Source organism: Rhinolophus sinicus, linkage group LG02 (genome assembly GCF_036562045.2).
Source record: "Rhinolophus sinicus isolate RSC01 linkage group LG02, ASM3656204v1, whole genome shotgun sequence".
Classification (NCBI taxonomy): Eukaryota; Metazoa; Chordata; class Mammalia; order Chiroptera; family Rhinolophidae; genus Rhinolophus; species Rhinolophus sinicus.
In genome coordinates, this window is record NC_133752.1 from 28,497,876 (window position 1) to 28,525,198 (window position 27,323).

The window sequence follows — 27,323 nt, forward strand, 5'->3', positions numbered from 1 at the left end:
AGTCATTTATTAGTTAAGTTCTTAAGAGCCTCAGTTTTCTTATCTGTAAAAGGCAATAATTTCATCTCATGGAAATAATGTAGGTAATATATTAGACAGTTAAACCCTGCCATAGTTATGCTCGTAAGCTTGATATGGATAGAACATCTACAGTAAAGTCAAAATAGGTTATAAAACCTTAGACAGTAGCCAAAGCTTCACAGTGAAAATGTCCCCTTCACCAGGTACTGGAAGGTGAGTTTGCTCCATTTCAGATTGACTTTGACCTCTGCTTTCCAACTTTGCTCCCAAAGTAAGTTAGTCACAGTGCTAAACTTCTTAAGAGGAAGCAGCCAGAATGTGGAAAAATCACTGAAGGCCATCAGCCAGTACTCCATGCTTACCCCCAACCATGGTAGATTTAATTAATCCAGACTGATTTCTAGTGCTGTGGAGAACTAATATTTACCCTTATTAACCCAGAAGTCTAGTCTAAATTTCTTTAGATTTCCACTCTTATAAGGAAACCAAAGAAATTCATTTTATTATATTTTTTGACCTATATATAGGACCAAACCATACAATTTTCACAGGTGCCATTTTCCATGCCAAGCTTGGATGTATGTGCTTAGTACCATGATGCCCTCGGCCTTCCAAGGGAGTAATTCTGTGCTGATGTGAGTTCCACAGCTCTTTAATTGACAATCCCAGAAAACGTATGGACATTTCTGGAATAAGGTTTCCTTCTCAGGCCTCCATTTCTTCTGCATTTCCACCTTTTTACCCTTTGGACTTCTTTCTGTGCTCTATATTAGGATATAGGTGGACATGGTGTGGTTGTTATTTAGCTGCTAATTTTGTTGATTCAGCCTCCTTTCAAATAAATTAACATTTGAGGACTGGAATCACAAAGATGATATGAAACTTAGAAAACCATAGCCAGCTATTTGGAGGGTAAAATACTGTTGTTTATTGAGTTATTGGGTGCAGCTGGTATAATTAAAGGTCAAAGGCAGATTCTACTGAATTAGTTATTCTGGGTAAATAAGAAAATATTCATAAACTGATGTGAAGACTACATGTCCCATCTTTAATTCAGTTTATGAGGGACTGTTGATTGCTCCAAATTTACATGATTGTACTTATCAGTCAGTGAAACACAATCAGCCCTAGCTCTGTATCAGGACACACTTTCTTTATACCATTTAACCATTTCTCACGTCTTCAATAAGATATTCAATAAAGAGTGAACATTTTATTAATGATAAACCTATTTGTGGGAATTCTACCCAGAACTATCACACAGCCTTTAACTTTATAATTGATTAAACTTAAATGTAAAACTTATTTAAAGTATTTCACTTTTATGTCTATGCCTAATGCAGGGTTCCCAGGTTGGTTGTTAGTTTCTGTCTTCCACTAGATTGTAGCCTTCATGAGCTCGAGGACTTCATCTTTTTAACACTTGTAACCTTTAGCAAAAACTCAGTATTTCCTGAACAGGTGGATGGATAAATGAAATAATCACAGGATTTACTCTGTCAAAGTGTTATGGATATTATCAGTTCTATTTGTCTAAAGTCATATAGATAGGCTTTCTAATAATTGTTATTTTGGGGGTTTGGAGGTTTTTAGGGTTATTTTAAGTAATGGATACTCTTCTGGGGACAGTCTCTAGAGGCATTCAGCATGGTCCAGATTTTGGCATATTATCACTGGCACTCCTTCAATACAGCCTCTAACAAAATGAAGCTGTCTGGAACCTCAGTAATAGAATTATTTATCGTCATACCAAGAAGGTTGAGAAAGCACCAAAATCTGCTTGTGGCGTGTGTCCAAGCCAACATCGAGGGGATCGTGCTATGAGACCTAACGTTCTTATGTCTAAAACAAAGACACATGACAGCAGGGCCTATAGTGGGTCCATGTCTGCTAAATGGGTCTGTGACTGGATCAAATGTGCTTTCCTTATTGAGGAGCAGGAAATTGCTGTGAAAGTGATGAAGGCACAAGCACAGAATCAGAAAGCTTAATAATATTATATGAAGCTTTTGAGTAATAAAAAAATCAAAGGCTTGTTCTATTTTAAAAAAAAGAAGAAGAAATGGACATTTAGTTAATGTTAAGTAACTATCCCATTTCCCCGAAAATAAGACCTAGCCAGACCATCAGCTCTAATGCGTCTTTTGGAGCAACAATTAATATAGTATATTATATTATACTATATATTATATTAGACCCATTTTATATTGTATTAAAATAAGACTGGGTCTTATATTAATTTTTGCTCCAAAAGATGCATTACAGCTGATGGTCCGGCTAGGTCTTATTTTCGGGGAAACACAGTAGGAGATGAGATTTCTCTGAAGTGTAGTCAGAGCATAGAAATAGTTTACTTTGGTATGATTAACTTTTTCTTTTCTATTTTAATTTTCTTCTTTCAATACCGAAAGTGTATATTGGGAAATAACTACTCGTCAGCTTAAAACTTTGCTCCCTAAAGAGATATAGGAGTTAAGTAAAGGGTTAAGCAGAATAAAAGGTCAGAGGATGAGCAGGTCATACTGCCAGGCCTTTCTCCCCTTCCCCACTTTCCTCTCAGGCTCCTGTTATCCTCTGAGGCCCATCCTCCCCCTTCCTCACTTCACCTATTTCACTGTTTCCCCAAGTGCAATATCAACAAGGGCTTTACATACAAATTCATTTCCTGTTGACACTTTACATAGTGTAATATTTCTAAGGAAATGAAAATACTTTTGCTATGCTTCCAAAGTAGGATGAGGCTGTCCTGAAGGATTGAGAATTATCTGCACAGTACCAGGCACCCAGGGGACTTCAGTCAATATTTATTGAAGAAATAAATGACCCATTCATAGAGGAGGCATGGATAGGCCACCTCAGGTCACAATGGAACGCTTATCAGTGCTTATCTGACTCAAGTGCTCTGTGACACTTGGCCCTCTCTTTAACCTTTTTTCTTTTGGTACGCCTTGGTTTTCTTCTTCGGCCTTTTGGACATCTCTTCTTATTCTTTCCTGCTTGTTTCTTTTCTACCTTCCCCTTGAGTGGTGATGCCACCTCCCAGTTAGGCTCCACACTAACCCTCAAACTCTACCCCTCGGATGACTTCATTCATGTTCGTGACTCCAACTACCTCCACCCAGACATGGATGACTTCCAAATAGATATGTCCATTCAGCCCAGACATTGCTAAGTCCTTCACCCTGTAGATCTCTTTCCATTTCTGTTAGTAAGTCCTATAGTCTTGTTAATTATCTTTATTAGTAAAATACTAAAAAGCCACTTCTTTTACTTCTCACCTGCCAAAGTATCACCAGCTACCAAATCAGACAAACCAGAAATCCAGAAATCATCACCTTTCCTTTCTTTTGGCTCTGTCCCCACATCAAATTGGTTTTTAAGACCTGTCTATTGTACCACTTCAGTTGAATTCATTTTGGTAAATATGGGAAATGATGACTCTGATGGGATACCATCTTCCAGATGACATTCACTTTATCTGTCTTCCCCAGTCCAGGCCTCTTCTCTTGATGAGAACTGCAGTTACCTGGCCTCTACACTCCCACCAGGTCACATTCCTCCCAGATACGCATATATGTATGTCCTCCGTGTTAACGGATGCCTGGTGGGCTTTCTAAAAATTGAATATAACTCTGGCCTTCCTTGCTCACTTAAAACCCTCACTGGCTTCCTGCCCCTTCAGGTAAAGAGTTCAAAGCAGCCCATGTGGGCATAAAAGTCATTCTGAATTCTCCAGCCTCGTTTCCTACTCTGTATCAGTGCCCTGGTCATTCCAAAGTCCTTGCTCAGGTCTCAGACACACCCCACACAATGCTTGTCCTCACCATGCTTCCTCCCCAAAGTAGCTTTCTCTCATTTTTCTCTGGTTATTCTAATCCTCCTTTAAAACTGGTTATTTCTGCAGGAGAATTTCACTTCTGCTTTTTTTATACCTTCTCCTATCCTCTTCATACCTCTCGGGATGTTTAGGAAAGCATTGTAAAGCTGTTGTTGACTTATCTATCTCACTAGACTGAGCAGTTTGACATTTGTGTCCCTGGCATCTAAAACAGTATAGACCAATGTTTCTCAAAGTGGGGTCTACAGGCCCTCCTACGCATATGAATCACTGGGCTATTCATACCACTCATATTCTTGGACCCTCTTTGCCAGCATAGGACTTAGAGAATTAGAATTTGTTTTTTTAAGTAGACTCCCCAGGTAATTTTTATGAATATATGTATTCAATAAATTTTTTGAATAAACAAATCAACCAGAGTCTTTGATTCTAGTTTTTTATTCACATCCACTGTAGTAACTTGGATTTGTTGCTGATAATTCTATAATTACTCATCATGTTTACAGAAGGCAATTTAATTTAATTTTCTAGAAGAAAGATTGCCTGTATGTCATAAAATGAACTGGGGATTTGGAAATCCTGTGGCCAACTTTAAACAATATAAACAAACACTTTAAACAGTTCAGATTTAAAAATAATGCACACAACTAGATTTAAGCAGCCCAAACTCTTCTAGGTCTTACGGTGAGCGTGCCATTTCCCCTCTCTCTAGAACAGTTTCTCTCCACAGACACATGAACCATGATGTATGGCACCAGGCAGTTTGCAGGATTTGAAAATCATGGTGGCAGATATTTTGTATTTTCTTTCTTTTTTTTTAATTAAAATTTATTGGGGTGACAATGGTTAGAAAAATTACATAAGTTTCAAGTGTACATTTATGTTATACATCATCTATATATCACACTGTGTGTTCACCACCCAGAGTCAGTTCTCCTTCCATCACCATGTATTTGACCTGCTTTACCCTCATCTCCCATCCCCTTCCCCCCTTAACTTCTGGTAACCACTAAACTGTTGTCTGTGTCTATGAGTTTTTGTTTCTTTATTTGTTTGTCTTATTCCTTTGTTGCTTTCAGTTTTATATCCCACATATCAGTGAAATCTTGACTTTTTCAGTGTGACTTGTTTCGCTTAGCATTATAATCTCAAGATCCATCCATGTTGTCACAAATGGTAGTATTTCATCTTTTCTTATGGCACAGTAGTATCCCATTGTGGTTATATACCCCAAAAAATCTGGAAACATTTATCCATAAAGATATATGTGCTCTGATGTTTATTGCAGCTTTATTTACAGTGATCAAGACATGGAAGCAACCAAATTAATGATTTAGGAGACTTCCTTAACTGTAAAAGAATCTGTAATACACGAAGAACGTTGAAAAACAGTGCAGCTATAGCTTCCATATACCATGTTTCCCTGAAAATAAGACCTAGCTGGACATCAGCTCTCATGCATCTTTTGGAGCAAAAATTAATATAAGACCGGTCTTATTTTACTATAATATAAGACCGGGTCTTTAATATAATACAATGTAATGTAATGTAGTATAATATAATATAGTATAATATAAAATAATATAATATAATATAATACTGGGTCTTATATTAAGTTTTGCTCCAAAAGACGCATTAGAGCTGATTGTCCGGCTAGGTCTTATTTTGGAGGAAGCACGGTAGGAGTGGGAATGAGAAGTCTCTAATTATCTTTATATTGGGTTAAACTCAAATACTATCTCTTTGAACAGAAATAATTATTTATCGATGTTTATATGCATTTAAATGCCAATGTAAATATACATTCATGCATATATGTAAGTTTGCTGTCTTGGATATCCTAAAAAGATTTATAGTCATGTACATATAAACTAGTCTGAAAATCCAGGAGCCTGCCAGACAGGTTGCACCTTTGAATAAGTACAGCTGTTGAAATCTTTAGCCCACATGCTATGTTTGCTATTCAATCCCTGATGGCTGGCTCTTTTGGCTGGTTCGTGCAGTGTTTATAATTGTGTAACTTTAATTTGCTTGCTTTTGTCCTGTTTTTGTCCTCTTTTTCTGGGAAGTTACTTTCCCTTGTCACTTCTGCCTTAGCATCCATGGCTCAGTCTTTTTTAATGCTTAACCAATCAAGCTCAACTAAATGAGAATACGTGTGGCCAAAATGCCCAGGAAGTGTGTGGAATTTTTGGGTATTGTTTTCCTGCTGTTTTTTGTTGTTGTATGTTTGTTTGTTTGTTTGTTTTGGTACTAGCACAGCTCCCATAGATCAGGCAACTTAGCATCTTTATAGAAGGAGTCCATACAAATGTCACTATACAAACATTTACCTTTTGGAGGTAATGGCTTGCTGGTTCTCAACCAGGTTATTACATCACCAGAGAATTCCACATACTGTCAGTAGCAACAAAACTTGGTATGCTATATTCAGAGAAGTTTCAATAGAAACTCAAGGATATTGATTAAGAGTATGTAGGGCTGGAAATGAAAGAAAAATCAATAAATAGAACCTTAATAAGTATGGGGATTTTCTTGTTTCATTCAAGAAAAGTCCAGAACACACAATCTAGAACAGCTCCATGATGCCATCAAGAAGCCAAGCTCATTGCATCTTTCTCTGCCATTGTCTTTCTTTCTCCTTGCTGTAAGATGGCTCCTACCCCAAGCATCAGGTCTATGACTAGGGAGGAAAGAGAAGTACAAAGGAGTAAAATTCCAAAGGGGCATGTTAACCAAATCGATCAAGCTTTCCCAGAGGTCCCATCTGGCCACTTCTAGTTGGGTATCATTGCCAGAACTCCAACACATGGCCTTCCTAGACCAATTGCTGAAAGAGAGCTAGGGAGAAAGGGTATTATGGATGGCAGGCAGTTCAGTGATACCACCATACTCAGACAACCTCGCTAATGATCCAGTCCATTGAAACTAGGGTTCCAATCAAAGGAAATCGGTGGAGTATGTCACTTACTATAATGTCTGCGTGGTGTGGCATCTGTTGAGAGACTCAAGGACTTTCCAAGAGATGACACTGGGGGCATCCTATCCTCTCAGCTGGCAAGGATGGATAACAATCCAATATAGATGTTCCTGATTTAGAAAATATATACTATAGTAACAAGATTTGATCTTTGCAAATAATCATTAATTTTTTCTTAAGTAGGGAAGCTTTCCCAAATGTTTTCAAAATACACTTTATTTTTAAAAAATTTTATACAGCATTTTCCTGGAGTAAATCTATTGCATAAAGCAAGATAAACCTGTGCTTTAAAAAAGTTTATCTCACCTTTAAGGCGTGGCATAAAATCTTGGTAACTCAGTCACATACTTATTTACCCTCATCAGTGCAGCTTTTCTTGAATCTTCAAAAACGTGTTCCACCTGAGCTAAGAACTTATCTTTACAAGTTCTGTCTTGTTGACTGGGAATGCGGAAGAATGTTTTCTTAGTCCTGAAACTGACATTGCATACCAGTGATTGACACATGATGGGAGGTAGCATAATATTATATCTAAGAACACGATAATCACCAAAACCAATGAGGAAACAGTACACATTGCTATGTGCTCTACACTCAAAGATAAGTGATTGAGTGCAATCATTTGCAGAAGGCATCTGACTAACCTCATACACCCATACATAGAATGTTTGACCATATGATCAGCTACTATGAAATGACCCCCACAACTGGGAGTGTGCAGACTTAGGAACCACCTATGACTACATCGGTCATGCCTGCCTTATCTTCAGCTCCAGGTCCTGCCTGGCCTTATCTAAAACCTGTGCCACTCACTCAAGCTCCTACTTTGATTTTATCAGTGAGCAATCTTTATAAATTGCAAATAAAAGCATGTTGATTTCATTCATTTAAACTTTTCAGTGGCTGCCCATTGCTCTTAGGATTAAAAGAAAACTGTTTAACATGGCCTACAAGAGCCCTCTTGGTCTTGCTTCCACCTACTTCTTGGACACTCAGCTCAACATTCTCTAACATACTCTTCAAATTTGAAGGTCAAATACACTCAATTTCTTTCATGTGCCTTTCTTGTTTGTGCCTTCTTCCTCTTTTCTGGCTCTTGCTGTTCCCACACCCCTACTCATGTTGTCTAAATCTAGATTAGAGTGCATCCTTATTTTATTGGAGTATTTCCTTATTATCTATGCCCCCAGTTTTCCATTTACTTGTCTGTTATCCCCAAAAGACATTAAAGTCTCCAGGATTCAGGGGATGTGCCTGTTAACTCTCCTCAATGCCTTGCACATGGTTAGCACTTAATAAATATTCATTGAATAGCAATATGAAAGAATGAATGAATCACAATTCTTCTTACTCTCACACCAGAAAAACTCTTAGTTTTGTGCCATAAGCCAAAAGGCTTTGCAAAATTTTATCAGTTAGGCAGTAAGTAAATATCTTTGATTTCTGGTATTAGACTAAACTATCATCCTCAGAGCAGTTCCTGAAAAATTACATCTTTCACCTGAAGTACCTTATGAAGAAAGTAAATATGTTATCCTTAGGTTTCAGTTTTTTTATTTAAGAGGGCAAGGAATCTTAATTTAAACCTTTTGTTAAGTTCTCACATAAGGAAAAGCTTTAGAAGCTTACTGAGACATGGGCTTACCTTCTGATCGTGGTACTGGGGCAACTCATTGCATATGTCTTGTCTGTTATTAACACAGAATATAAGAGATTGTCTACCACTTTTCCTTTCCTTTAGTTTCCTTTCTTGTCACAGTCTTTCTTTACTAGTTGTAGTGTACTGATTGTTTTTTGTTTTTGTTTTTTTGGAAATATGATATTAGCCAGAAGTTTTCTATTTGATTGTATAAGATATAATTTAATTTGATATGCATTACAGTTGGGTTATCTTTGAGTTAGGAAATCAAAGAATCCAGAGGGATAGTGGTGGCTGAAGATATGAAACTAAACAATCATAATGTTCTTGAAATAGATCTAACTCAAGTCTAAAAGTCTTCTAAAAATCGTAACTCAGTGCAGTTTTAGGGTTACTCCTTGTTCTTACTTAGTCTGTCCAGGTTGCTATAACAAAATACAACAGACTGAGAAGCTTAAGTAACAGGAATTTTTCTCACAGTCCCAGAGACTGGGAAGTTCAAGATCAAGATGGCAGCAGGCCCTAGATGGCTGCCTTCTCTCTTTAACCTTTCATGGAGCTTTCTTGGGCCTCTTTTATAAACTAGTTCCATTCAGTAGGGCTCCACCATCATGACCTAATCAATCACCCAAAGGCCCCACATCCTAATGCTATCACAAAGGAGATTAGGATTTCAACATGAATTTTGAGGGCTATACAACCATTCAGACCATAGTAGTACTCTAGATTCAGAAAGTCTGAGAGGTGGGAATCTTCAGTCTTAACAAGCATCCCAGGAGCTTCTCAAATGGATCATACTGAGAAACACTTAGGGTTAGCTAGTGAAAGTCCTTAGCTAGAAAATGTAAACTGTTCATACATGTCAGAGGACCAGCACTTCCGAGTCCTCTTAAACTCTTTCTGTAGCACCAGTGAACAAGTTAGAAGATTGGAGAAAATTGGCATCTAATCTCCCACCCACCCATAAACTTCAAGGAGGCCTCTGGAAAGCCACCGAGGAGGCAAAATTAAGATACTGTAAGTCTTTGGAGTTTAAAGAAACAGCTAAACCCTATCTTTGAAGTGCTTATGTTTCTATTTTATGATGCCTTCCCAAAATTGGATCTCGTTATAGTGTATATAGTGTTATTACTTGGTTGGAAATTTAAAACTTCACCTCACCTCACTTAAGGCCTGGAGTAAAAGGCCTTTCTTTTTCTTTTTTTCTTTTTTAATGGAAATAGATAGTTGCTACAGAATATTTTTTTTTTTAATTCACTTAGTTCTTTTTTTTTTTAGCTTTAAAGGCATTTTATTCATTTTTATTTGCTTTCTTTTCTAAAGTTTTGATTTCCACCATACCATTAGACTTTGCTTCTTAATAGTACATTTAGGGAAATATATATTAAAAAGTCAATTGTGTCCTATACCTCCTTGCTGACTCAGGAAGAAAACTGAAATCCTATTTCCTGCCCTGGTCAGGAATTACCTTTTTTTTTCAGCTTACACCTAAAACAAGTTAGCCAGTGAGACAGAATTGATGTACTTGTAGAAAATCGAATTCTGTCTCTAATTGGGGAGTAGTCTGGCAATTTCTTGAAGAACCAGCTTTTGCTTTGTATATTCATGTTTGGGTTTGCAAGAGGAAGTCCTGAAAGAACATACCTTTTTTTAAAAAAAAAAACAAAAAAAACACTTTTATTTATTTTAACTGTGTTTTTCCAGGACCCATCAGCTCCAAGTCAAGTAGTTGTTTCAATCTAGTTGTGGAGGGCACAGCTCACAGTGGCCCATGTGGGGATTGAACCAGCAACATTGCTGTTAAGAGCACTGCACTCTAACCAACTGAGCTAACTGGCCGCCCCAAGAACACACCTTCTTTATGAAGAAAGATAAAATAAATTTATCTGTAGGGTCAAGCTACTTTAGACCAGTTTTAATTTAAAGCTCTACTGTTGTACCTCTTAGTCTTCTGTCTAGGAACTAAATTCACAAGAGGTGGTATCAGACACTCAGAAGTTCTGGGATTTCTTAGTAACTCAGATTTATAATTACGATTATCCCCTAAATAAAAATTTGGTTATTTATACAAAGCTTTCTGTACCGTAGTCTAGATACTTTCATGCTCATTTTTCCTGAATGATATTTATGACTGCAGATATAACTGTTAACATAAAAATTCCTGAAAGGAGCAGAAGTATTACTCAGATACACACTTAATGGATACGTGCTCAAAGGTATCTCAGTATCCTGGATTTTCCAAAGATAAAATTGGAGGAATCTGGTAAATTTAAACATTGAAGATAGTTCTTGCCCTGGCTGTTTCTTTCTGCCTTAAGTTTCTCCCTCACTTCAAGTCTTTTACTCAAGTCTTTTACTTCTCAAAGGGCCTGCCCTGGGCACTCTATTTTAAATTGTGACCTGTCCCTCATGCCACATCTCATTTTCCCTTTACACTGCTGTACTTTTTCTTCTTCCCATAGTATTTATCATCGACTAACATACCATATTACCTATTTATTTGCTTACTTATTGTCTGTCTCCAGACTTGTAACCTCCATGAAAGCAAGCTTTTTTGTTTTGTTCACTGATGTTTTCCCAGAGCCTAGACCATGCTTGCCACTCAGTAGGTGCTCAATTAACACTTTCTAATGAAGGAGTTACAACTAGAGTTAGAAAAGAATATAGGAAGTTAATTTGTCTATGTGGCTATTTTTGCTGTCAAAATGTACAACTTTTCTTCTTTGGGGTGTCTGTGGAGACTAGACATAAGATAAGTTTTCAGTAACCATATGCCATGTAAATTTCAGTGAATGTATGACACAAATTGCTGGATTCAGTTAATGAACCCCCCAAAATTCATCAATTTAACAATAAAAAACAATAATTATTTTGGTGTTATTCAGTAAACCTCTGCTTCTATTTCATTAGGTTGGTGCAAAAGTAATTGCAGTTTTTGCAATTATTTTTAGCCTTTTAAACTGCAATTACTTTTGCATAAACCTAATATACACAGTTGTGGGTAAGAGTTCTTGACCACAACACCCAGGATGGTCAAGCAAGGCTGCTTTTGCCCGTACTCATACCCATGCTGCATCTTTAATGAGAATTTTGGAGACTGATGCATCTCACGATGGACCTAGCCAAAGAGTTTATAACTGGGAGAAAGATTAAACTCTCAGGTAGAGATTAGATTTTTGGCATCACATGCCTAGAACTTTCCCTATTGGAGCTACTTCATTCTGAGAACCGCCACACAGCTTTCATCCCTTGACTGCTCAGACGAGTGCAGCTCTAGCTCAGCTGAAAGGCTGGGTTTAGCTCTTACTGCCCACTTCTCTGCCCTAAGCAGGCACTAGGAGCCAAGTGAGGATGTGAATGAAAAGAAGAACCACCCAAAGGCCTTTCATAAGTTCAGCCCCCTTTGATTTGTGCATAGATTCCTTGGGACGTCCCTTTTCAAGTAAAGATCTAGGGGAGTCATGGGTTCAAGGCGGGACTAGAAGTTGAAAACCAGTTACCTTAGGATCATTAGCTCTTGTCCACCCAAAGTGAAAGGTGTACTTCAGGTCAAATAGCTGATGAATATTTGCTCGTGATCAGTCAGGTTCATTCAATGGCAGGTGTGTGGAATTGAGGACAGCTTCTTGAACAGTAGCTGGTTAGGAATAATCAGATAATGCCATATCTGTCCTGCAGATTCCCTTGAATGTCTGCTGACATCAAAGAAATGATGCCACTTTTATAAATTTGGGTTAGATCAGACCTTCGTCTTGTGGCCAGGTTTGCTTTTCACCTCACCTCCAAGACAGAGCAGCAACCTCACAATACACTACTGTTATCTCCACCCAGTTGGCTGCGTGGCCAACCTGCTCTCAGCTCAGACTTGCTGCAATAACCATTTTTTATTTTAAAAATACTATAAGTTGCGAAAAGAATGAGCAGTGTACAGCATTAATGTCATGACAGTCCATGGGTCTTTTAACTGCAGCATAAATCAGTCAAATAGTTAAATTTAATTTCTTTCTTTACTGCTTCCCTAGTAATTAAATGACTATAAAAGGGACCTTTTTTCTTAACACCATAAATAAGTCGAAAAAAAGAGTATCTACCTATAACATTTTTGTTATTTTATTTTAGAAATATCTAATTTGGAAGGCTTACTTATAGCTTTTTTTTTTTTTTTTTTTTACTATTCCTAAACATGCTGCTTTTAGGTGGACCAGTACTTTTCAGCTCAGTTCAAGGTAACTGTGTGTGCTTGCTGTCTAAGAAACGAATGTCCTGCGTCCTGTCTAAGAATTTTTATAAGAATGAAATATTCAGGTTATTGTTTCACAATGTCACTTCACTCAGAGTCAAACTAAGATACCTAAATGACTGGTTTTCATAAATGCTCTTGATTACTAACATGGATCATGCTATTTTGTTTCGTTATTGCTTGTTAAAGTACTCACAAAAGGCTAGTATTAAATTCACAAGCATTCTGGTAGCATACGAGTATATACCTTTAGAATGACTAAATAGGACTTGAAATGTCTGGCCATAAAGACCCAACTAGCCTGATCTTTGCATTTGATTCTTACAATGCTATTTTTTTCTGATAATGAGCCATAGCATTAGGTACCATGTATTAAGTACTTATGATGTGTCAGATGCTTCCAATTTTGGTATTTTAATGATTTACAAGAAGCCTGAGAAGTAGGTGTTATTTTCCCAGGTGTTTTGAAAACACTGAGGCAGATAAAATGTACAGTAATTTACTCAAGATCCCAGACTCTTAGCCATTTAGTCTACTTTTTCACTGTTGTATTGCAGTGATTATCTTGCTTTACCATATTTAAGGTTGTTGGCGTTTTAGACAGATTCCATGAAGGGGAACTGCAGGATTAAAAGATATGAATTGTTTTTCCAAGAGAGATGTCATTTTACCTTCTCACCAAAGTATGAGTCACTGTATCCTCATCTGGATCAGGTATTATCAGTTTCCTCTTTGCCTATTGGTAAACATCAAATAGTATCTGAGAGCTACCTTTGATTATAGTATAGTAATCCTAATCAAATAAATGTTTTCTTTTTCATCAAAATATTAGTATATTATTGTTGGCTTTATACTGACTTCAGATTAATTAAGCTTGGCTCTTCACAGAATCTGTCTGGAAATGTATCAGTGAATCTCAGAGAGTGCATTGATTGCAGATGAGGGTACAGCTATTAGGTAGAAAGTGAGGCCACAATAGTGCCGGTCTCACTTTATACCTATGTATTCTGTCTTTTGCTCACTTTATGCAAACAATTTACATGGAGAAAGCAATACATTGGTTGCTAGCCAGCAAGAACTAAAGAAATTGGATATTGCTTCTCAACATTCCTGAGTACTGCTTCGTACAGTATGCTATTGCAGAAGCAGCATAGACTGGTAAAAACAGAATCCTATGTCCAAAGAGAGGTTTTTAAAAAGCCAATTTGGATTAATTTGTAGGATTCTTTCAGCTCCTGAGGGGACGAGTAAGCTAAAATAAAATAAAATATAATTCTTACTGATTAGACTTAGAGTCAAGTGAGTTTTAAGTATAGATTCATAGATAACCATTGGTTATCATACTTAGTCTCTCCGTAATATATTTTTTCTTTTCCCTTAAAGCATTTCCAAAACACAAGATTTAAAAAAATATCCAATATGTCATTTATCCATTCCTGTGTCAGGAGCCTACTTTAAGGTCTGAGGCCTTAGACACACAGCGTTGAGTAAGACACTGTTCTTACCCTTTAGGATTACAGTACCGAAACCGTATGTGTGAAATATGCAAAGGGTATATGGAAGGAACGGGTCATCAATTTGACCTAGAATCAGTCAGGGAGTATCTTCACAGATAAACAAAATGACAAGGATAGGTGGGAAGGGCATTCAGGTGACAAGAAGGACATATTTAAAGGCAAGGTGAGACAAAGGAGTGTGATGTCTTTTGAAAAATCACAATATGGCTGTGGCCTAGGATGTTCCAGGTGAAGTTATAAAACATGATTCCAGAGTAGATATAGGTAAAATCATTTGAATCATGCGAAAATATTTGGACATAGTCTGAGAGACAATGTCAAATCTGTTAAACTTCCTATAGAGCCTATAACCCACCTATGACATTAACGGCATTCCTATTGAAATAATGTGCGATTTAATGTTTATATTTCCTTATATATAGTCTTGTGCATGTGCCCTCAACAATTTTTCAACACTAGATTTTAGGATCTGAAAGCAGAAACAGCGCATCCTTTTGGGCAGCTAGAACTACAAAATAAATCAGACTAACTGGGAAGATACAAAGCCAGAAAATTGTGTAACATGCCAAAGACCTTCCAGTATGTCCTACCATTTAGTGAACCAGGGAATATGGCTTTCAGCATACAAAGAGGTAGGCGAACATCAGATTAGAAAAGAATTTGTCAGCTTCCAGCATGCAGTGACTTTTGGGAAAGTATTCTCTGCAGACTTGGACTTCTTAAGGACACTCATTTTTAGTTTATCTTCTTCAAGTTATGTCTCCCTATTAAAATAAATAGCTTTATGAATATGACATAAAGAAAGGAATACTTTTTTGGAGAAGAGGATTTCAAGTATAAGTGATTGTTTACATGTTTAAATGTCAGAAAGAATGATGATGGAATGTGAGAGGGAGCTGGTAAAAGTGATGATAAAAATCACTACTGTTGAAAGGACCAACTGAGAGGTAGTATAACATCCTAGATAAGAGTAGAATGTAGTGGCTAAGCACACAGGGTCTGACATGACACTTGACTGCTTGGGTTTTCATTCCCGTACTGTCACTTAAATCAGTGGGTTCTTATACAAGTTACTTGACCTTCTTCCTTCGTTTCTTTGTCTGCAAGATGGTGGGTACTTGGAACTATAAATGAGACATTATATATGTCAAGTACTTGGAACACTAAGAACAGTATCTGGAATAACGTAACTGCTCAGTTTAAAATGAACTTTGACCAAATTCAAACACACTTGTGCATTCCAAGCCAACCTCCAGCCAGTGACTGTTGAGGAACAGTAAGTTCCTGTTCCAGACATTTATGGAGAGAGCTTCAACCTGTGGATCCTTAATAAACACTTTGAAATGTTATAGCGTGTAGGCATCTGGAATGTCACAAATTGGTTCAAACATGCTTCACTGAAGGATGCATCTCGAATAAACACTTGTCAAATCGCTTATTTTTTACTTTTTTTTCTTTTGGTGGGAAACCTTTCTGTGTAAGCATAGTTATGTAAAGAATATTCTTGCTCTTAAGTCTTGTTGCTTAGTAAAATCGCTCTTGACAAATAAGACAAGTAGAAAAAAGAATAGTAAACACAGAGGCTCAGGTTTGCTGTGCAGAGCGGTTGCTGTCTATTGACACAGCTTGTGCATGCTCTTATGAGTGCTCTAAGGACACAGTCCCTCTTAACGCACCTTCCCAAGGGAAATGCTCTTTGGAACATGGGAAGACACATCAACCTTCCACCTTTCATAGAAACCATGAGTCACATACACGTTCGTCTCTTCTTAAGCATTTTTACTTCCTTCTGAAACTGTCAGATGGAGGAAAAGGTTGCTGTGGCAGTGCTATTTTGAGAATGTCTTTTCTCAGGACCCATGCCTAATAAATCCCAGCCATGCCTTAGTCTTGGCTCAGGATTCACCTGACATGTAAGTGAAGAGGAAATTACTCTTGTCTCACTATCTAGTAGTAAAAGGAAACTTTTAGAAATAAAACTAATTCCCCTTTAACTCTCTGAAGAAATGGGACTTGTGTTCTTAAATTCCATGTTTTTTGATAGATCTCAAGATTTTTCTAGTAAACATTTTTGTCCCCAAAGGACTTTTTATCATGTTTCCTGGCTTTGAACCTGTGAATGAAGGAAAAAAACAGCAAAGTGTAAGTCTCTGTGGAAAAGGATGTAAACAGATGTAAAGATAAAAGTCTCCTAACCAGGCTTTGGACACTACCTGGCAGATTTCATCCTGGTTCCCTGTAGAAACTGATGACATGCACGAAGTAGACAGTGACTTCCTGTTTAGTTCATTGAGCTTTGTACACAGTCCTTTCAGGACAATCAGTGCCTCTCAACATAGCAAAGTGTAGGGGAGGAAAGGCCTGAGAGTAGCTAAAAATAATTTGTTCTGAGATTTGGAAAACAGTATAATTGCTTTTGTTGGTTACAATTGGCATACTTGATCATATGAGAGCACCTATTTTTCTTATATAATTCTGAGATAGCTACAAAGTAGAGCTAGTCCCACTCTTAATTTTAAAAAGTTTTGTCATAGAAGCCTTTATTGTTATCAAATGGTCATATTTTGATGATTTAGAAGAGATGGAGTAAGAACACACAAGGTCATATGAGTTGTAAATTCTGATAATCTAATGTAGTTTTACAACATCGTCCCATCGTCCAGGGCCAAGTCAGGACTGGCTTTCATGCACTTAGCATACACTATAGGATTGGTTAATGGAGGGATGACTGGAAATAACTGGAATTCTACTTCAAGAAGAATTTGAACTCTGTGTGTGTTAGGGGGGGCGAGTGGTATTTTGGCAGTGACTATCCTTCATTCCAGGTTATTTCTTTCTCTTGCCTAGACAGAGACGGTAAAATGCAATCTGTATGACATTTATGGCAAGGGAAGCTTTGCGACAGATACACAGTTTGTAAGAACGTATTACTCTGAGCTTCACAGGGCAGCTGAGCCGTGGTTCCATTGCAGGCAGAAGTGAGCCTAATTCTAGAATAGGGAAGAAAAAAATGGATCCAAATTGGTTGTTTTGTTTAGTTTATAATTTTAAATAGAACTGCTGATTTGAAACAATAACCTTACTCTACTTACGCTGTGCTTGGAATCTGCTCAAAGCAATTCAGCCTGAATATACATATCTGAAGAGTGACGTCATCCCATCCAGTGAACCTGTTTTTTGAGGCTGTATCACATTACTACACTCTCTTTAGTTTTCCAATTTCTCATTTCTTAATCTCTTTCTTTATATTTCTCTTGGTCGGGGTTTCTAAACCCTGGCACTATTGACACTGGGGCCAGATCATTTTTATTGTGGAGAGCTGTCCTGTGCAGCATTCAGGGCCTCTACACACTAGGTACTAATAGCCAACCTTCCTCCAGTTGTGAAAACCAAAAATGTCTCCCGACATTGCCACATAGCCTGGGAAGGGCAAAATCATCCCCCCCCCCCCCCCATTGAGAACCACTGGTACAGATAAAAAGAGAAGAGGTCCACAAACTGAGCCCTGGGGACTCTTTGTTGTTGTAAAAGAGTACAGAATGGCAATTTAGAATTTGTGACAATCAGGATAAACTGACTGCGTATTAATAATTTCTAATAAACTATATTTAACTAGAAATTCTAAACTTTGGTGCCTACGGCAAGGTATGTAATAAGTAAGGTATACGACAATTAATGTATGGTATATAATATGATAAGGTATATGTTGTGTGTTACTAATAAGAGTTCAGGAACTGATATTTGTGAGTTTGGGCAATGTATAACAGTGTGAATCAGCCACTTGCATTCTAAAATGCTTTCTTGAGTTGGAAGGAAGAGGCTGGCTTTGGATCTAGCAAAACGAGAATAGAGATGAAAGGTTTGCCATCTGTAGGGAATTCCTCTGTGTGTGTTGCAGTAGAAAAATGGCTTTAGACCTTACTATTACTCAGGTTGATCCATGTAGTGAGATGAATATCAGCGCCCCCAAAGAGGTTCATGTTTGAATCCCTGGAATTTGTGAATAGTTACATGGCAAAAGAGACTCTGCACATGTGACTAGGTTAAGGAATGTGTGCTGAGACATTATTCTGGAATATCTGGGTGGGCTCAGTGTCAACACATGGGCCTTAAGACTGGAGAAATTTTCCAGGCTGTGCTACTGGATTATCCATTGAGCCTGATGTAATTACACAGGTCCTTAAAAGGGAGGCAAGAGGATCAGAGTCAGAGAAGGTGGTGTGATGACACAAGCAGAGTTAGAAAAGGCAATAGGATCATGGAAACAAAGGATGGAACAATGCAGTTTGAAGATGGAGAAAGACGCCAAAGAACCAAGGAATGCAGGCAGCCTTTAGATGCTGGAAAAGACAAGAAAACAGATTTCCCCTAGAACCTCCAGAAAGAATGCAGTCCTGAGAACACCTTGATTGTAGCCCCGTAAGATTCATTTTAGAATTCTGACCTCCAAAACTATTAGATGATAAATTCATGTTGTTTTAAGCTACTAAGTTTGTGGGAATTTGTTACAGCAGCAATAGGAAAATGTCACAATCCAATTCATAAGCATGTTTTCCTCATTACCAGAATTCTCAACACTAGTGTCTGCAGGCTACCTTCTTATGCCACTGAATGACCATTCAGATTTTGAAAGAGTAATGGGAATACCCTAATCAAAATCTTGCCACATTATTATTTTCAAGAGCAAAATGAAATTGATAGTCCTTTCTTGGTCTCATGCGTGAAACAATGTCTGTCATTTTCACTACCCTGCTAATAATATATTTCTTCTTGTCATTGCTAGTTTTTATGCAGGTTTGATTTGGGGGACACAAAAATTATCCATGAGCTATACCATGAAATAATCTTCATCACTGCTGAGATGTTTTCTCCCTAATCCAGAAACATTTGGGGCATATTTTCTCATTGCTTCCCCTACCTCCTTTCAACATTTATATCCAGGGGAAAGTTAGCGCAGTATATTTAATCACCCAGTAGTTAAAATGAAAACATGTAATTTTTTCCTTGATAGTATTTTCTAGCTTCTTTACAGTTGTCTGAAGCAATGAGTATAAACTAAAATTCTTTATAAATATAAGGAAGTGGATCATCTTTCAGTTCAAACCTTAAGCTCTTGAGTAGAGAGAAAGAAAGAGATCTCAGATTTGGATATGTTTATGCTTGTTTATATAGTTGTTGGTGCAGCTCATTTTCATTTAAACCTAGGAAAATTCTCTGTCTGAATTAGACTTAATCTTATAAACCTGAAATCCAGTTTCCATTCCATTGTGGATAATCATTTGCTCTTCATAGTGTTTTTATGGCTTCAGTCTCCAGTTCTCAGGTAAATCTTCTGGTCTCAGATAAAGCTCCTGGTTTCAGTCTCCAGCTCTCAGATAAATCTTCAATGCTTCTTCAGAGTATGAAGACAAGCAGGAACAGATTGTTAATGTTTGACTCTGATTTCTATTTTTATATTTTAAAAATATTTTGTATTTTATAAAATGTTTTATATTTCTATGGTCAGCAGGCCATTAGAGTGGATGACAAGATTTTATTTTTCAAAGCTTGCAACCTTGACATAAGCCCATAATTATATGCTGTACAACTTCTGGTCTGAGAAAATTTCATATTCAGGGGGAAAAAAATCACTAACACCTCATTTACATTATGTAATAGATTTTACTACTATAAGAGGTAGAGTTTAACCTGGTGAGGGTGGGGGCAGGTCAATCATGTGCTCTTATTTAATAGGAGCCATTTCAGACTTATAGTATGCTTTCTGTGTTATTATTATTGTATTTTAAAATAACCTTAGGCGAGCATTTCTTCATTGAAAAGTCAGATGAAAGCTTTCTTTTTATTCAGACAAAGGGCATTTCTTTAAGGGAATTAGCACATTGAAATTGCTGATGAAACCACTTTCTGGATTCTATTTTTGCATGCTGCCTCTCCTATTGAGAACTTACTGTTTTTTAAATGGCCACTAGAGTTTCATGTTTTACCACAACTAGTATTGGTAGCTGGTGTATATTATATAAGACGGTTACTTGGAAATTCTAACTTGAAGTGACATTCAATACCAGAGAATCAGAATGAGAATATTGAGAGTAATGCTCTCAAACAAAACAAACTATAGATTATTTTGTCAATACAGAGCTCATTATTAGTTTGCTTTGAGATGGGAGGAGATTTTTCTAATAAGATCATTGATACACTTTTGGCTACATTTTTATTTGGAGGTGGTGGTAAGCTTTACTTTCTAAGGAGATAAACTGTCACCTTCATCAAAGAAAGAATAGAATTTAATTTTTTCTTTGATTTAGTATCCGCTAAGATCTTTGATTCTAGCTTTGAAACTAATTACTCCTGATGAGTTTTATAAAACCATGTCTTCTAAAACAAAGAAAATATATTCTTGTATCTCTCTAAGATGCAATATCTTAGGGGGAAAAATGGGCATTTACTCTACATGACAAGTTAGGACATTGAATTCAGGATATATCAGCTTCACTAAAATAACGTCATGATTAGCCTGGCAATTTGCTATACTTTTCTCAGAATAGGAGAATATTCCTTCTTTTTAAAAAAATGTATTTTTAATTACAACTGACATACAGTATTACTAGTTTCAAGTGTACGACAAAGTCATTTGGCCTTTATCTACCTTACAAAGTGGTCACCATATTCATTCTTAAGGGAATGAAACTTATAGGTGGTCACATCTGATAATCCCTGTGAAGCACAACAGCAGTTCATTAAAGAAACTTCCTTAGTTCACACATGCACTTCAGTAACTCATGTAGCTGAAGATGCTGCTGATGGGGGTGGGAATATGCCAGAGTGTATTGACTTAGAGATGTACCATCGAACTTCAGCCACATCTGCCCGCTAAAATAGAAATAATTAAGGCCAAGTTTTTTATGAGCAGATCATTTTTTTATTCTGTCCCCTCCCAGCTCAAAGACTTGCAGTGCTCTCTAGCAGTTCCGGCTTAAACCAGCAGTTCTCCATTATTTTTCTGGGGGGCCACTAGCGGAAACTCCTCCCCCTTCTTCTCTTACCCAAGGTACATAATGATACACACATGACTCAGTCTATTCTTGTTTATTTAAAAAGAAGGAAAGAAAAGAAAATTAAGCCATGAATCTCAGCACTGTAATTGTTAGTGGTAATACATAAGTGGGCACATACCTCACAACTTACTGCAACCTTGAGGTGAAGATGTAACTGAATGAAAGCTCGTACTGCTCACTGCAGGACAGCCCATAAGTGGAGTGACAAGGAGTTGGGGCAAGGAAAGTGACTATTCAGAAAGCCAGGAGACCGAGAAGATGGCTGACTAGAGAACCACATTGAGAAAGTAGAGACTTCAGGCTTCTTTTATGTCAGGGTAAGGGGAAACAGGAGGGGTTTAAGGGTCAGTAGCTGACTGATGACCACAGACATCTGGACACCAGCAAGGGTCCGAGGGGTGTGATGTAACTTCTTTGCTTTTGGTCAGCAAACTCTGGTTGCCATGGTCCCAGTCACGACGTTTTTATAAACCTTTGATAAACAATCATTATTTTTCTACATACCTTCCTTATCTGCTTAGGGAGGTTGTTTCAGTAATTCCTAGGCTACAGGTTAGATTCCTTTAATGATTAGCATATCTATGTGCAAGACTAAGCAGAAGTTGCTAACTGACATATTATGGGAGTTGGACAGGCTCGAGCAAGATGGCGTCAGAAAGACTGATTATTTTACTCTAACACAAAGATACAGTCCTAACTCTGCAGCACAATTTTTAGAGCTCCACACAATCTGACTTTAACCTACGTTTCCAAACTGACTTTCTGCCATTCCCAACACAAAGTGTATCTGATACACTTTTGACTTAGCTCATGCCTAATGCTGCTGCCTCTTTCCATCCCAGATTCTACTTGACTCTGCCCTTTCATCCAAAACCTGAATAGTTCACCTCAAAGCCCCCCTCCACAGAGCATTTTCTCATGACGATATCTCCTTCCTCAGAATTTTAATCAAACATTATTAACTATAATACATACTTTTTCTGTTTAGATTAGCAGAGGTAGACTTTACTCTTACATAGAGATTGGCTTATTATTATTCAATGGCATACTAACCACACGGCAAATGAAAATGATAAAGTTCATTAAATTTTGAATGGATAGATGGATGTCACATTTTTTATCAGCTGTTGATAATATCTAAGAAAACAATGATAATTAATTGGTATCTTGCCAATTTATTAAACAGATGGCATTTTTATGGGGTAGTGTGTGTGTGTTTAGCATTTTGAAAGTATTTCCTCCCCAAAGATCCTTTTGCCAGTTGTAAAAAGAAAGCCAACAAGAAAACAGAATTTATCAAGATTTTTTAAAAGGTGACAAGGGGAAAAATTATATGATGACAGATAAATACACACAACAGATCTGTTCTAAGAGGAGTATACCCTCCTGGCAATGGATAGATACATAGCCAATATACTGAATGTACTGAATGTAACTCTACTTTGATCATGGCCTACTTCAATAATAGAAAAACCAAATTGTGAAATAATGGTTTTCACGCCTTTTTAAAAAAATAAATAAGGAGAACCTGTGATTTTTAAATTAGCATCTGAGGGGAAAGCAGAATAAGAAAGAGGTATTTGCAACTCAAACAAGCCCATAAATCACATATTATTTGGTTTTCTGGGTCAAGCATAACAGATTAGAATAATACCATATACTGTAGTCATGGCTTTTCCTTGCAGTTATAAAGTGGTCATTTATATCAATTATGGCTATATTTTTATTATTATTCATGAAATTAGTCTTTGTCAGAATTTCTGGGCACAGAGTTATTTTTCAGTTATAATTTACTTGTGAATAAAAACTGCTGGAAAATTCCCATTGTTTTGTGTTGTGGGTTTTTTTTTTAATGACTTTTTTTTTTTTAAAGATTTATTGGGGAAGATTGGGGAACAGTGTGTTTCTCCAGGGCCAATCAGCTCCAAGTCATTGTCCTTCAGTCTAATTGTGGAGGGCGCAGCTCAGCTCCAAGTCAAGTTGCCATTTTCAATCTTTGGTTGCAGGGGGCGCAGCCCACCATCCTTTGCGTGAATTTAACTGGCAACCTTGTTGTTGAGAGCTCGCGCTCTAACCAACTGAGCCATCCGGCTGCCCCTCCAGAAGGCGAGTGGCAGCTTGTTGTCTTCAATCTAGTAAATTCCCATTGTTTTTAAAATAGAAAAATGCCTTTGTGAAATCTTGGGGGTCTTGAAGTCTCAAGAATGACAGAATCCAGCTCGTGGCTAGAAAGAACTCCAACAGCACAACTTCAGGATCCCTTTCAAGAAAACATTCCTTTATATTCTTATCAGATTGTAACCACCATAGACATCCACTGAATGTATTGTTGGCAAAAAGCAATGTATTATTTCCTTCAGTCTCTGAGTCTCCAATTTATTTGTGGCCTTCTCATTACTTTCAGAACCTTGAACTTTTTCCTGCCTGGAATCAGCAACTGAACTAAAGGAGAAATCTTAAAAGAGATGTGGCCTCACCAATTAGCAGTTTTTCTCAGCTTCAGACTTTTAAGCTTGGAACATGAAAACTTTATATGCTGGGTAGATATCAGCCAAAGCTTGAGATGCTTTTAAGTCTCTTTTTTCTTTTCTCCTTCACAGCTTAATTTTCACTTTCACAGCTCGTTGTACCTTACACATGTACAGTAGCTGTAAAACAAGGTCACTTAGACATAAAGGAGCTCACGCCATCTCTCCAAGATGTTCATTAGCAATTATCCTGTGTTGAAATGCTACCCACATGAAAGTTTCGCCATTCTCAAATAAACTTGTTTGATTCTTAAAGGCGTACAGGTCTGCTGGCAGAGATCTTGATATGAGTATTAAAGAGACTGAAGCTAGGTACTAGTTTCAGGGGAATCCCAGGAGTGTGGGGGGGGGGGAAGCATTTGAATGTATGCAAACTCTTTGAGAGTGTTATTTGATTGGATAATAAAGATACATATTGACCAGCTACTCTGGTAAGAATAGAAAAAACAACACTTAGGAATGTTTTGGAACAAGTTATGATAGAGAATTCCAAATCTCTAAGGATAAAGGATAAAGCCATTATTTGTTTTTATTAATTATGGACTAATTTCTATTATTCATATTGATGACAGAAATGGAAGGAGGGGAAAGGATAAATACAAGCACAACAGCTCAAAGCACATCAGTATTTCATTTGGACGGTCTTTATTTGGTTGGTTACCTTATCATTATAGCTACAGAATCACCATCCTGAGAAGTATTTATAAAGCACCTACAGTTAAGGGTTGTGCTATATGATGTACATTTAAGATTTATTAAACAAGAAGAGTCCATACCATTTAGAAATTGCTGGTTATGAAAAAATGTAGTGTTAACATACCCAGCTACCAGAATAGGAAATATTACTGGATCACCATTGAGACATTAGGGAAGTCATTTATCTACGTTAAATAGTAAGTGGGCTAGCATTATTCATCCTGACTAAAATTGAACCTTTACCAAAAAGATGCCAGGACAGGAAGGCAGTTTTAATTCACTTAACCCAGTTTGCTAAAGAAAATCTTATCTTCTAAGCACAATGGAAAAATCATAATACATTCAACTATAAATAATACATTTTGATTACTCAATTGAGGATGTAAGAGTTAATACTTCCTTAAGATGACTCTCTCTTTTAGAAAAAACTTAATTCTAAATTAACCCAAAGCATCATTTGAATTTTACCATAGTAGATTTATATAGTATACAATAAGCAACACTTTTATTACAGCATTTATACTGAAACAAATATCAATTCACATTTTTGACTACCTGTGACCCAGATATAGCCTAGACAATTAATTTATGTTTACCTACCTCGTTAATCACAGCCATGACAGTTTTTGGTAGTTTTGATCAACGTGCAGCGTGCAGCTCTGTGACCACGAGCAACCAATGTCATCAGCACCTCCTGCCCCCAATTCTCTGCTATAGAACAAGAAAATTGGGTTCCATCTCTAAGGACCCTTGCAATTCTCAAATTCTGCATGTCTCTATTGTTACATTAGTGCTATGGTAGTTCTCATTCTAGAACTGAAGAAATTAGAGAAAAAAAATACAGAGGGAAGATTTTTATTATTTTCTAGGTTCTTTGAGGCACATTATTTTTCTCTTCATGGCTATAGTGATAGGATCATATAAAGACATCCATTTAATTTGTTTCACAATTGCAAGTAACAATCAATCTAACCGTAACCAAAACTTGAAGTAGATAGAACAAGCAAGGGAAAGAATGATAACTAACTATAAGGAAAAGTTTTCAGTAATACCGGTATATATAGTTAATTTGTTCTCCAGGAGATGAAGGGGGTTTGGATCAAAGTATTCTACGCCCAGAAAATGTGATATTTGAAGCATGAAGGTGTGGAGATTCCTCTTGCTCTTTTCACAGTTAAACAATGTGTACTACAGTTACACAATGACCATGGAATTCAGTGGGAGGGCTTAAGGAATTTTTGTAAGATAACCCATCAGGTACACCCTTTCTCCCCAATCCCCAAAAGCTTACCACAAGATGGCAGAGAGATCTGAGGCTACTTAACCTCTAAACCTGGTTCCTTAGCCATAAAATGAAGATGCGCTTTACCTGCAGTAAGGATGATTGAAGGATTAAATGATAGAGATTTTAAGCACTATTTCTACCCATCAGAATGACTCCCTAAGTCATTCTACTATGAATATTGTCACTTATCATTACCTTTATAATTTAGCAAGGAATATATACTATTTAATGTTACTATTCCCTGCATTAAATTAATAGAATTTTGGATTTCTTTAGTGAGTCCTTGCTTGTGTGAGTTTAAACACTGATAGTGATTCTGACTCTAAAAGTAATTTAATATTGTACTCTTGCAAAATTCAAAGAAGTAAAGCAGTAAACACGTGTATAACCAAAAGTTCTTGAAATCTTCAATAGTTAAGTTACCATATAATTGTCTCACTTTTTCACTTCTCTTTAAAGTATAGAAATAGTCTCTTTCTGGAGGAAAAAAAATGGGTCATGCTTTTTGTGAATATTTTATTCCTTAGTTATTAATGTATTACTGGGATTGTACAACTGTTCATTCACTCAGTGTTTGCTGAGCCCCCATGTTCACAGGTGCATAATTATTTTCCTGTCAGAATATTCAATATGACAAGACCGTGATCATTCAACACACTTAATAAGCACTTCTGTGTACCATGTCTTGTGTTTCCAAGGGAAGAGTTTGCAAACCTCAGTGAAAGTGATTTCTGGAATCACTTGCTTTATTTGGTGTTCACTAAGTAGGTCACTTGAATTCATTGAAGTAGTAATGTTGATCATGTAAATAGTAAGATCCTTCATGAGTCAGAAATACATGTCAGTGATTAGGGGAAAAATATGAAGCATTTTACAAATAATGCTCTTAGGTTAATGCATTTTGCTATTTGTACTATGTCTTAAAACTTTCTCAACCCTTTCAGTTTTAATCTAATTGAGTAGAGTATACCCATTTTAAGGGAAGCATTGTTTTTTCAGGAAGTATACTCATACATATTTAAATTATTTACAAGTCCTCTGTTACTTTTTTATTGAATCGTAGTCTATAGAAGTTTTTTGTGCTTGTTCTTTTTGGCGTTATCAATACTATTGTACACTTTTTAGCACAGTAATAAGCCAGCAGGACCTGGAGATTCTATTTGATATTTTACCCATTTCCTACTAAGAGTCCCACCTAAACTTGACTATCAAAAAGAGAGAATAATGAGCTCCGTGTTCCACCATCCCTTTTGTTAATCTTGTTTTATCTCTCCACCCTTAACATTGTTTTGCTTCTGTTTGTTTCCTGGGGAATTTTAAAGCAAATCCAAGACATATAATTTCACCTGTAAATATTAATTAAACACTTTGAAAATTATGACTTACAACTTTCTGATTTTATTTAAAATGTCTTTTTCCAATAAGGATCCAAAAAAGCTCTACATATTATATTTGATTCTTATGTCTCTCAAGTCACTTTTACTCTAGAACAGTCCCAAAATTTGATTCCATGCTACTGATTTG

At 36.9% G+C, this 27,323-nt stretch overlaps 1 protein-coding gene and 1 pseudogene across 5 annotated transcripts in view; both read left to right on the forward strand.

Annotated features, from left to right (window-relative positions):
- ELOVL6 (ELOVL fatty acid elongase 6) overlaps positions 1 to 27,323 on the forward strand; it is a 117,860-nt gene that overhangs the window by 48,512 nt on the left and 42,025 nt on the right. For 3 of the 5 annotated variants that reach the window (XM_074322499.1, XM_074322494.1, XM_019741960.2), the window contains exon 3: positions 12,675 to 12,704. The exons of the other annotated variants lie outside the window; for them this stretch is intronic. In XM_074322499.1, the coding sequence (XP_074178600.1) occupies positions 12,675 to 12,704 (30 nt within the window). The remainder of the gene's footprint in view (positions 1 to 12,674; positions 12,705 to 27,323) is intronic. 5 annotated transcript variants of the gene reach the window in all.
- Positions 1,669 to 2,012, forward strand: LOC141568258 (large ribosomal subunit protein eL34-like; annotated as a pseudogene).